This window comes from Clarias gariepinus, chromosome 18 (assembly GCF_024256425.1).
Source record: "Clarias gariepinus isolate MV-2021 ecotype Netherlands chromosome 18, CGAR_prim_01v2, whole genome shotgun sequence".
In the NCBI taxonomy this organism is placed as follows: domain Eukaryota; kingdom Metazoa; phylum Chordata; class Actinopteri; order Siluriformes; family Clariidae; genus Clarias; species Clarias gariepinus.
Window position 1 is genome coordinate 29,399,381 of NC_071117.1, and position 13,120 is coordinate 29,412,500.

The following is a 13,120-nucleotide window of genomic DNA, read 5'->3' on the forward strand; positions in this document are numbered from 1 at the left end:
ATATGTAGTGCAAGTGTGTATAAATGTGTCCATAGTCTCCAGGATTGTCCAGTCAATGTTGGATGTTACAAAAACATTGTATTAGTCCTGCATGGTGTTGTTGAGAGACCGTATTGCCTGCGGGAAGAAGCTCCTCCTCAGTCTCTCTGTGTTGGCCTTCAGGGAGCGGAATCGCTTTCCTGACCTCAACAGAGAGAACAGTCCATTATTGGGATGGCTGAGGTTGTTCACTATCTACCTGGCCTTAGTCCTAACCCTAACCCTAACCCTAACCCTAGCGACACATGATGGACAGTAGTTCCAGGTTTGGTGTGCAGGAGCGTGTAAGAAGAACAACGCTTGCGCTGTTCCACCAGCTGCTGTTCACCATTAAACACACGCCGCCTCCCCTTGACCTCCCCGAGTCCCGTGTCCTGTCCATGCGGTGAACCGAGAAGAACTCGGCCGGCTGGATGGCGTGGTCCGGCACCGCTGGGTTCAGCCATGTCTCGGTGAAGCAGAGGAGATTGCAGTCCCGAATGTCTCTCTGGAACTTTACCCTGGTCCTGAGGTCATTGAGCTTGTTCTCCAGTGACTGGACGTTGGCGAGCAGGATGCTAAGCAGAGGTGTGCGGTGTGCACCAACTCTCAGCCTGTTCCTGACGACGTTTTCCTCGGGGGCCGAACTTAAAAACTAACTTAAAAAACAAAAACAAAGAAAAGGGGGTCGGAGCAGTCATGATGGCAGCCAACCTCACCGGCGCCATCTTGGAAAAAGTCTGCAGGAGAACAATATGTTATGCAATATGAACAAACAATGCTAATACGTAACATACAGAACACTGAACGCTAGCTAAGTTACTACAGGCGATGACGGGCTGACAAACGTCCCAGCAGCTCGCGCTCTCCTGCAGACGTCAGACGGAGGAGCCGTGCTGGATGTGTCGTTTGACTCAGATGTTCTGATCTCCACGATCTCCATGTAATCAGGACTGACGTGTTACTCGACTCCTTCATCACAGTCTGTATGTACTGCAGCAGGAAACACTGGGCCGCACACGCTCACGTCTCTCTAACACTTCTGCGCTGGGAAGAGTTCTTCCAGCGTGTGTGAACTGTTTCAGTCCTCAACATCTCAGTCAGTACCTTACAGACAACCAGATTGATGACGGGTGTGATGACAAGGAAATGACGGAGTTAATGACAAGGAAATGACGGAGTTAATGATGACGGAGTTGATGATGACGGAGTTGATGATGACGGAGTTGATGATGACGGAGTTGATGACGAGGATGATGACGAGGATGATGACGGAGTTGATGATGACGGAGTTGATGATGACGGAGTTGATGATGACGGAGTGACTCCCCTGACCTGCCCCAGAGTGACCTCTAATCTAATAATATTATAGAGAAATGAAGATCCTAATTATTATAGTTTAAAGATGACGTTTAAAACTCAGTGTTTTTTTTTATTATTTCCATTTAGAGTGTTTCCACAAAGATAATTACGAATAAGCAAAAGAGTGCTAATACTTTCTGAACATCAGCTCTGTGAAATAAAAACACGACTCTCAGAGTTAAAGCGCTGAGGTGAGCAGCACGATTGGTTATAAAGTGCCTTCAGTCGACAGTCTGGTCTTCACAAGAAATTATAAAACAAGTAAAAACGTAGAAAAACGACAGCAGAATTTAAAACACGTCTCTGAAGACAATAACAGCAGCCTCATTAGTGTCAGCTCTCATAACGAGCAACTCCTCAGCACCCTAAAGAGTCTGGAGCCCATTACAGAGGAGGTAGGGGAGGGGCAGAGTGACAAAGAGAGAGAGAGAGAGAGAGAGAGAGCTGCTTCTGACATGTGAATCCCGCTCTGACTGAACCACTGGAGCGACCAGACGTGTGCCGCAGACAGATGGCAGCTCCTGTGGACTGAACACCGTCTGATTTACAGAACAGACAAAAATAAATAATGAAAAAAACACAAGTTTAAGGAAAAGATGGTGAGATCACTCCGAGACTCTGAAACCTGGAGAGGAGGATCTACCTGGCTTCAGTGAGGAGGTAAAGAACTCTGATGAAGCTGGAGAGATCCTCAGCTTAGATATAGAAGATGAAAGTTCAGCTGAATGTATGGAATCCTATCTGGAGTGAACATGTGCAGGTGTGTTAGCCGAGTTAGATGAGATTAGACTGAGTGGGAGGGACTGTGTAACAGCTGATTACTGATTAATTATCATTAACGAGACGTACAGTCTGATTCGACTCTAAAGGTAACGAGGTGAGTAATTTTAAAGGTGTTAGGGTGAACGTGAACGAGACGACGGATCAGGGGTGCATACACACATACAGACACACACACACACACACACACACACAAGTGAATCATTTTACTACATAAGCCCACGCTGTACAGAACCCTGTTCTAACCAACACGGCCGGGTCTAACACCCTGACGTCTGGATGCTTCTACACAATTCCCTTTTTTAACCCATAAATCCTTCAGTTCTCAGATCATGTTACTGTATCTGAAGATGTTCTCTGTTACACTTTAGACATGAGAGCAGGTGAGCTTGGTGACGGACAGGAGAATCGTGTAGTGTGTAGTGTGTGGTTTATATTTTGTGTTGTTTCATGTGTAGTGTGTGTGTGTTTATTACTTGAGTGAGTGTGTAGTCCTGCTGTTTCAGGCGCAGCTCTAAAGTGTGTAGTGTAGTGTGTGTGTGTGTGTGTGTGTGTGTGTGTGTGTGTGTGTGTTATTACTTGCTGCTGAGTGTGTAGTTTTGCTGTTTCAGGCTCAGCTTCAAAGTGTGTAGTGTAGTGTATAGTGTAGTGTAGTGTGTAGTGTAGTGTGTAGTGTAGTGTGTAGTGTATAGTGTAGTGTAGTGTAGTGTAGTGTAGTGTAGTGTGTAGTGTAGTGTGTGTGTTATTACTTGCTGCTGAGTGTGTAGTTTTGCTCTTTGAGACTCAGCTCTATAGTGTAGTGTGTATAGTGTAGTGTATAGTGTAGTGTGTAGTGTATAGTGTAGTGTAGTGTGTAGTGTAGTGTGTACTGTAGTGTGTAGTGTAGTGTAGTGTGTAGTGTAGTGTGTAGTGTAGTGTAGGTGTGTTATTACTTGCTGCTGAGTGTGTAGTTCTGCTGTTTCAGGCTCAGCTTCAAAGTGTGTAGTGTAGTGTGTGTGTGTTATTACTTGCTGCTGAGTGTGTAGTTTTGCTGTTTAAGACTCAGCTCTATAGTGTGTAGTGTAGTGTGTAGTGTGTAGTGTATAGTGTAGTGTGTAGTGTGTAGTGTATAGTGTAGTGTGTAGTGTATAGTGTAGTTTATAGTGTAGTGTGTAGTGTATAGTGTAGTGTAGTGTGTGTGTTATTACTTGCTGCTGAGTGTGCAGTTCTGCTGTTTCAGGCTCAGCTCTATAGTGTGTAGTGTAGTGTATAGTGTAGTGTATAGTGTAGTGTGTAGTGTATAGTGTAGTGTGTAGTGTAGTGTGTAGTGTATAGTGTAGTGTGTAGTGTAGTGTGTAGTGTAGTGTGTAGTGTAGTCTAGTGTGTAGTGTAGTGTAGTGTAGGTGTGTTATTACTTGCTGCTGAGTGTGTAGTTCTGCTGTTTCAGGCTCAGCTTCAAAGTGTGTAGTGTAGTGTGTGTGTGTTATTACTTGCTGCTGAGTGTGTAGTTTTGCTGTTTGAGACTCAGCTCTATAGTGTGTAGTGTAGTGTATAGTGTAGTGTAGTGTAGTGTATAGTGTAGTGTAGTGTGTAGTGTAGTGTAGTGTATAGTGTAGTGTATAGTGTAGTGTAGTGTGTGTTATTACTTGCTGCTGAGTGTGTAGTTCTGCTGTTTGAGACTCAGCTCTATAGTGTGTAGTGTAGTGTATAGTGTAGTGTAGTGTAGTGTAGTGTATAGTGTAGTGTAGTGTGTAGTGTAGTGTGTAGTGTAGTGTAGTGTATAGTGTATAGTGTAGTGTAGTGTGTAGTGTAGTGTAGTGTGTGTTATTACTTGCTGCTGAGTGTGTAGTTTTGCTGTTTGAGACTCAGCTCCCTCTGTTGGATCTGCATCACCTCCCTGGACAAGTCCTCCGGCTTCCTGTGGAGAAAACATCACTCAGTCGCACCTCATGTAACACACAGCAGAGTAACACAACCTCGAGTAGAACACACATACACATCAAACAACAAGTCTTGTTAAAATAAAAATTATCTACTGATTCTTAATGTAATCAGTGATATTATTATTATTATTATTATTTCATGTTGAAGCCCACGTCCATGTCACGTACAACTCTTAAATACTCTCCCTGTTCAGCACATAACCCCGGGCTCTCAGTTCTGGTATTGGACACGCCCTCACCTCGGACTGCTACGGATGTGTTTGCTCCACTGACCCGCGGTTTATCACATTGTGGGACTTCACATCACTGCTCGTTATTAACACCATGGTTTCAGAACATAAGAGACAAACTGGTTTTAAACTTCCCGGCGGAAGAATAAACATACATCGATCTGTACATACATCATTGAAGGTTTAGTTTTCCACCTTCTTCCTGTTTTTTGGAGTAATTCAAGCCGTGTCGCGCTTTACCTCTTCTGTTTCATGATGATTTTGGCAACTTGTAGATACATTACAATCATTTCTGTGTCTTTCGCATACTCTGTGTATACGCGGTAAACTATTGCATTGATTTGCTCTGTTGAGTGACGTGTATAGCCATGCCCACCTTGAGGAGAAAAAGCGATATATTAAAGGAAAAAAAAAAGAAAGAAAGCGCTAGATGCTGTGACATAATCTAGCATATAATTGATCATAACGTCATTTTTCAACATTGTGATGTCATTTATGGGACAGATTTAACATCGGGCTTTACCGAAGGACTGAAAAAGTTTCATTACATTCTGTCCAGACAGGGTTTTGTGTAAAAAAACAAAATTAAAATCTGACTGGACAGACATTCAGACAGACAGAAATTCTTCCTGAGAATGTCTGAAACATAAAGATATGATTATAAAAACAAGTTCTGACCAACATACAGACAAAACTTCTCTTTTATTTATGAGAGATGACATAAATGAGAGGGGTGGAGGAAACGGGTCAGATCTTCACACCAGCGGTAATTAAATATGGGTCGAGAACAAACAGTCAGTGTTGAGATGAAACTTTGACGAACTTTGGCTTTAATGCCACCACCGCTCGACTCATTAATGCAGCTAAACTTTTTTTAAAGCCCAGACTGTGTGATTATTTCCGCGAGTGATTAAGTGTAATTAGAGGAGATGAGGCAGGAGCATGCAGCAGGCACCGCGACACCAGCTCATGACTCGCATGCTAAAACACTTCCTGCAGCCTGAACACCAGGGGACGTCAGTGTGTCGGTGCCGAGCCGGGCCGAGACCCCGCCTCCCGGGGCAGAGACCCCGCCTCCCGGGGCAGAGACCCCGCCTCCCGGGGCAGAGACCCCGCCTGCTCAGCATCCACAACGCACTCCAGTCCAGTTCAGACTGTGGCGCTGAGGACAGCCGAGTGTCACACTGGGAAACTAATCAACACCTCATAACACATCCCCCTCTCTCTCTGATCTCTCCGTCTTCTCTCCAGCACTCTCTTTATCTCCCTCTCTTTACATGTGTACTGTCTTCGTCTCCACCATTACCTCTCTCTACCCCTCCACCTTTTTATATCTCCGTCCCTCACCCCCACTTCGCTATATGGCAGAAATAAATCAAATTTGGGCTTGAAAGTGTGGACTGGATAACGAGTTTGTCTCGGGTGTCTGAGAATCCCCCAGGAGGGAGCGAGGGAGAAGGTGGGAGGGGCTTCAGTGCTGAGGGAGACGGATGCCCCATGACCTGGACACGCAGGAGGAGATGGATGGATGGAGGAAGTCTCGGGACGGACTGGGCGTGGTCTCAGGAAGAGTGGGGTCACAGGGGGGTCTCACCCCGCCCTCACTGCACCACACCCCAATCAGGCGACTCTGAGAGATCAGGACACAGCTCTCCTTTTTTATTCAGAGTAAGAAGGTGCAGAGTTATTGTGTCTGTATATACATCTTGTATCAAGTGATATTCACCTCGTTAACTGAAGGCAAATAAGGAAGGGGCGGAGCCTGGTCTTAGTGATAGCCTCAGGATAGCCGATTAGCATAGAGAGCTGACACCTTGCTTGTGTAGGGATTTCCACACAGTACCTTTAATCTGACAACACGAGTGTAGACGTGCAGTCTCTATCACACTACAGTCACTACGTCACACCCGACTGGATAAGACTACACTATACACCACCACAAAACTACACTACGCTACACTAAAACACTACACCACAGAACTCCACTACACAACACTCCACAAAAATATACTACACAACAACACTACACAAAAACACTACACTCCCCTACACAACACTCCCCTACACAACAACCCTACACACCACAACTACACTACACATTACTACAACACACAGTACCACTACAATACACAACACCACTACACTACAAAACTACACATTACTGCACTACACAACACCACTACACAACACCACTACACAACAGCAGTGTTGAGTGTGGAGTGAACCAGTTGTAAAACCTTGAGACTTTTTTCCGGTGCATGACGTAGCTTTCTGTTTTTGTATTGCTGCCGCGAAATATATAGCTTTCCGTTTATAGAATAATAATATTAATAGCAACTAGTTTTTACATCTTTATACTATTTGGCTTCGCCTTTTTTCAGTTTTTTGTGCTTTTTGGAGAACACGCGAGTTTCTTCGTCTAAGAAGAACAAACGGAATTCAGCTCCAAACAACTAAACTCCGACTCAGGTACGATATCATGTCTAATATTCACCTCGTTCAGTGTGTGGAGTGCAGGATGTTCAGACATTCTTCCTCCGTCGTTAGTGGTAATTTTATTTGTGATAGGTGTGTGTTAGTGAGCACTCTGACGGAGAAGATATCAGCGTTAGAGGAGCGAATTCAGACTTTAGAGAGGGTTAGAGAGCGCGAGAGCAGTGTTATTCCTGTAGCGGACAGTCTGGGTGCCGCAGGCGGAGATAACCAGCCCCCGACTCCGGCATTAGAGCCCTCACAGCGGGGCGAGTGGGTGACGACTCAGCAGCATACTCCTTCAGCCAAAGCTAACGCTAAGGCTAGCCCACCGGAGCACACCTCTTCTGCGCTTCACATGTCCAACAGGTTTGCTCTCCTCAGTGATGCACCCGCTGAGAAACCTGGGAGCCAGAGCACCGGACATAGCATGTAATCTTAGGGATCTAAGACAGCACAGGTTCTCTAAGATAGTGGTACATGCTGGAGCTAACGATATACGCCTTCGTCAGTCAGAGGTTAGTGAGGATAACTTTACAGAGGTGTTTAAATTGAACTAACCATGTCGAACCTAATTTCGTGTGAACTAATTTCACTCATCTCTTCTTCAAACTCATCAACCTGTATATTAGATCCTGTACCGACACATTTTCTTAAACAGATAGTACCAGCAATAACAGAACCCCTGTTGAGAATAATTAATTCTTCACTCAGCATTGGTTATGTTCCAAAATCTTTTAAATTAGCAGTTATCAAACCAATAATTAAGAAACCTGACCTCGACCCCTGTCAGCTGTCCAATTACAGGCCGATATCACACCTTTTATTTATCTCTTAGATTCTGGCAAAACTATTAGCGGAGCAGCTACTGAACAGCATGAACTGTATCAGTCAGGATTTAGGCCTCATCACAGCACAGAGACAGCACTCGTTAAAGTAGTAAATGACATTCTATTAGCCTCTGATCAGGGTTGTGTAACTATGCTTGTGTTACTCGACCTCAGTGTAGCTTTTGACACTATTGATCGTAATATCCTTCTTCACAGAGTAGAAAATGCAGTAGGAATTAAGGGAACGGCCCTCTCCTGGCTTAGATGCTATTTAAATTACTACTAAATTCAGATAAGACAAAGATATTACTCATAGGCCCAAAAACCAGCACACAACAGCTTTCACAATTCAGCCTGCGTTTAGAAGGATGTACTGTTACTACCAGCTCAACAGTAAAAGACCTGGGCGTAATATTAGACAGTAACTTGTCCTTTGAAAATCATATTTCCAATATCACAAAAACAGCCTTTTTCTATCTTAGAAATATCGCCAAACTTAGAAGCATCTTATCCGTATCTGATGCAGAAAAGCTAGTTCACGCATTCATGACCTCCAGACTGGACTATTGTAATGCATTACTAGGTGGTTGTCCTGCATCCTCAATAAACAAGCTTCAGTTAGTCCTAAATGCAGCCGCCAGGGTTCTCACTAGATCCAGAAAATATGATCATATAACCCCAATATTATCATCCCTGCACTGGCTACCTGTTCAATTTAGAATCAATTACAAAATAGTACTACTTACATACAAGGCTTTAAATGGTTTAGCTTCCACATACCTAACCAGTCTTCTGATATGCTACAATCCACCACGTTCCTTAAGATCACAAAACTCCGGACTTCTTGTAATTCCCAGAATTTTTAAATCTACAAAAGGGGGTAGGGCAATTTTATATTTAGCTCCAAAGCTTTGGAATAGCCTTCCAGACAGTGTTGGGGGGAGCAGACACGGTTTCTAAAAAATTCTTACATTTTTGTGAAGCTGCTTTGAGACAATGACCATTATTAAAAGCGCCATATAAATAAAATTTAATTTGACAGATCGTTATCAGTATGTAGATTTATGTGATTTATGTGATTATTCTGCATGTTCTCTAGTGGAGTTTGGTGTTCCACAGGGTTCAGTTTTAGGCCCACTGCTTCCTTCGGGCAACATAATCTGTAAGCATGGTATTAGTTTTTATTGTTATGCTGATGACACACAGTTATATGTCTCAGCAAAACCTGATGAGAAAAACCAGCTTGCTAAAGTTGAGCAATCCGTAAAGGATATAAGAGATTGGATGCTAATTAACTTTCTTCTGCAAAATCGTTATAAGACAGAAGTTCTAGCCATAGGACCGCATACAGCTAGAAGTAATCACACTTTAACTTTAGATGGCCTTTCTGTTTCATCAAGTGCAACAGTAAAAGACCTCGGTGTGATTATAGATTCCAGTCTTTCATTTGAAGCTCATGTAGATAATATTACCAGGATAGCATTCTTTCACCTCAGAAATATTGCCAAAATAAGAAATATATTGTCGCTAAATGATGCAGAAAAACTAGTTCATGCTTTTATCACCTCTAGGTTGGACTATTGTAATGCCTTACTGTCTGGTTGTTCAACTAGGTGCATAAACAAGCTTCAGCTAGTCCAGAATGCAGCAGAGAGAGTCCTCACTAGAACCAGAAGATACGAGCACATCACCCCTATCTTATCTTCACTGCATTGGCTCCCTGTGAAATTTCGCATAGATTTTAAAATACTACTTTTGACATATAAAGCATTAAATGGTCTCGCGCGGCAGTATCTGCGTAAACTGCTAGTGTCTTACAATCTGCCACGCCTACTTCGATCAAATGATGCAGGCTGCTTGTCCGACCTTTTTCTTACAACGTGCCAAAGTTATGGAATAGTCTTCCAAATAGTGTTCGGGACTCAGACACAGTCTCAGTGTTTAAGTCCAGGCTAAAAACCTATTTATTTAGCCAAGCATTTTTATAAATAGATTAGCCTTAGGTAAAGGAGCAGATCTGGGGGACTCATGGACGTAGAGTATTATGGTGAACTGGTATGTTTAGATGCTGTCTTCCTCACTCTCATTGATCACTCAGGTTTGTTGACGGTGAGGTGATTGGTTGCTTTACATCTCAGTTCCCCCTCATGTCTGTGTTTCCTTCTTGCTCTTCCTTTTAGTTATGATGTCATAGTTAGTCCTGCCGGAGTCTCTGCTTGCACTCTACACTAAATATACATTTACATTATGTGACTGTGACCATACCTAACTCTTATCTCTTCTCTTCTGCTCTCTCTCCCCCTCTCTCTACCCTATTTCCCCCTCTCTCTCGTCGAGCTACACATGTCGTCCTGAGCTGCCAGTGATCCAGACTCCCTCTGCCCTCTGGACCTGTCTGACTTATCATGGTGCCCCGCTTCTGGTTGGAGATCTCCTCACGTGAATGGCACGTGTGTCTCTTTGTGACGCGTCCAGTGTCTGGGGACGGTTTCACTCTACCATGAAGACAGTTCTGGCCTCGACTGATGTTGACAGCTGTTTCTCTAAGGACTTGACTTGGCTGCAGCTGCTCTGTAGTTCAGAACTGGAATTTCCTACAAGTCTACCTGAGTCTCCAATAACCACCTGGACTCCATATTAACATCAACTGTTAACATCAATACTGAACTGCCTGCCACCTAACACACAGTATGAATGCAGATCAATCCCTGCTCTCTGTTTCACCCAAAAGAGGATGGGTTCCCTATTGAGTCCGGGTTCTCTCAAGGTGTCTTCCTATTGCCATCTGTTTTTTTTCCTTTGCCACTGTCGCCCTCGGCTTGTTCATCAGGGACTTTGACACATTTTCTCATACACATTTACATTACATACAAGCTAAAATAATTCTTTTGGTTGTGTAAAGCTGCTTTGCAACAATGACAATTGTTAAAAGCACTATACGAATAAATTTGAATTGAACTACACTACACAACAACACTACACTACACAACTTCATGACCTCCAGACTGGACTATTGTAATGCATTACTAGGTGGTTGTCCTGCATCCTCAATAAACAAGCTTCAGTTAGTCCTAAATGCAGCCGCCAGGGTTCTAACTAGATCCAGAAAATATGATCTTATAACCCCAATATTATCATCCCTGCACTGGCTACCTGTTCAGTTTAGAATTAATTACAAAATAGTACTACTTACATACAAGGCTTTAAATGGTTTAGCTCTCACATACCTAACCAGTCTTCTGATACGCTATAATCCACCACGCTCCTTAAGGTCACAAAACACCGGAGTTTTGGTAGTTCCCAGAATATCAAAATCTATAAAAAGGGGTAGTGTGTTTGCATATTTAGCTCCAAAGCTTTAGAATAGCGTTCCAGACAGTGTTCGGGGCTCAGACACAGTTTCCCAGTTTAAAAGTAGACTTAAGACGCATCTCTTTAATCTGGCATACGCGTAACTCATCCCATAAACTTTGTGAAAACTAATATTTGTGTTGATAAAAGCCTTTAAAACGTATAAAGTGCTTGTAATTATATTTCAGTACATCACAAAAACAACTGAAACAAAGATCTAAAAGCAGGTTAGCAGCAAACTTGGTGAAAACTAATTTGTGTCATTCTCAAAACTTTTGGCCACGACTGTACATAAGTATTCACAGCCTTTGCTCAATACTTTGTCGATGCATCTTTGGCAGCAATTACAGCCTCAAGTCTTTTTGAATATGATGCCACAAGCTTGGCACACCTATCCTTGGCCAGTTTCACCCATTCATCTTTGCAGCACCGTTCAATCTCCATCAGGTTGGATGGGAAGCGTCGGTGCACAGCCATTTTAAGATCTCTCCAGAATGTTCAATCAGATTCAAGTCTGAGGTTTGGCTGGGCCACTCAAGGGCATTCACAGAGTTGTCCTGAAGCCACTCCTTCGATATCTTGGCTGTGTGCTTAGGGTCGTTGTCCTGCTGAAAGATGAACCGTCGCCCCAGTCTGAGGTCAAGAGTGCGCTGAAGGAGGTTTTCATCCAGGATGTCTCTGCACATTGCTGCAGTCATCTTTCCCTTTATCCTGACTAGTCTTCCAGTTCCTGCCGCTGAAAAACATCCCCACAGCATAATGCTGCCACCACCATGCTTCACTGTAGGGATGGTATTGGCCTGGTGATGAGCGGTGCCTGGTTTCCTCCAAACGTGACGCCTGGTATTCAGACCAAAGAGTTTAATCTTTGTCTCATCAGACCAGAGAACTTTGTTTCTCTTGGTCTGAGTGTCCTTCAGGTGCCTTTCGGCAAACTCCAGACGGGCTGCCATGTGCCTTTTACTAAGGAGTAACTTCCGTCTGGCCACTCCACCATATAGGCTAGATTGGTGGATTGCTACAGAGGTGGTTGTCTTTCTGGAAGGTTCCCCTCTTTCCACAGAGAACCTCTGGAGCTCTGACAGAGTGACCATCAGGTTCTTGGTCACCTCCCTGACTAAGGCCCTTCTCCCCCGATCACTCAGTCTAGATGGCCGGTCTAGGAAGAGTCCTGGTGGTTTCAAACTTCTTCCAACTACAGATGATGAAGGCCACTGTGCTCATTGGGACCTTCAAAGCAGCAGAAATCTTTCTGTAACCTTCTCCAGATCTGTGCCTGGAGACAATCCTGTCTCGGAGGTCTACAGACAATTCCTCCGACTTCATGCTTGGTTTGTGCTCTGACATGAACTGTCAACTGTGGGACCTTATATAGACAGGTGTGTGTCTCTCCAAATCATGTCCTGTAGATGTCTGTACAGCTGAGACTTTGACTATGTTTAAACGATGACTCAAGACGCATCTGTTTCTCCAGTACTTGGACTAACTACCCCCCAAAAAAAAAAAAAAAAATCTTCCCAGATGTGTTGGACTAATGGTACTTAGTTATTAACCTAGTTAACCCAGTGTAAGTATGTATCCAATGATGTAAACATTAAAGCACTTTTTGTAAGTCGCTCTGGATAAAAGCGTCTGCCAAATGCCTAAATGTAAATGTCCAATCAACTGAATTTACCACAAGTGGACTCCAATTAAGATGCAGAAACATCACAAGGATGATCAGGGGAAACAGGATGATCAGGGGAAACAGGATGATCAGGGGAAACTCCAAACAACTTCCTGAGCTCAATTTTGAGCTTTATGACAAAGGCTGTGAATACTTATGTACATTCTCAATTTTTTTTTATTTTTACTGAGTTTGCAAAAATCTCAATTAACATTTTTCATGTTATTATGGGGTGTTGTGTGTAGAATTCTGAGGAAAAATTTTTTTTAATCCATTTTAGAATAAGGCTGTGACATAACAAAATGTGGAAAAAGTGATGCGCTGTATATAATTTCTATCCGTTATCACCCAGATGAGGATGGGTTCCCTGTTGAGTCTGGTTCCTCTCAAGGTTTCTTCCTATTACCATCTCAGGGAGATTTTCCTTGCCACTGTTGCCTTCACACTTACTTGGCTTGCTCATCAGGAACAATCTCATTATTATCTAGA

The 13,120-nt window shown here is 43.4% G+C and overlaps 1 protein-coding gene across 4 annotated transcripts in view; it reads right to left on the reverse strand.

The window, feature by feature from the left end:
• mad1l1 (mitotic arrest deficient 1 like 1) overlaps positions 1–13,120 on the reverse strand; it is a 41,792-nt gene that overhangs the window by 21,755 nt on the left and 6,917 nt on the right. The window contains exon 10 of one of the 4 annotated variants that reach the window (XM_053477658.1): positions 3,971–4,057. In XM_053477658.1, the coding sequence (XP_053333633.1) occupies positions 3,971–4,057 (87 nt within the window). Of the gene's footprint in view, positions 1–2,739; positions 2,766–3,167; positions 3,203–3,629; positions 3,665–3,970; positions 4,058–13,120 lie in introns of those variants that run through there. The other 3 variants (XM_053477661.1, XM_053477662.1, XM_053477659.1) reach the window with 3 other exon arrangements.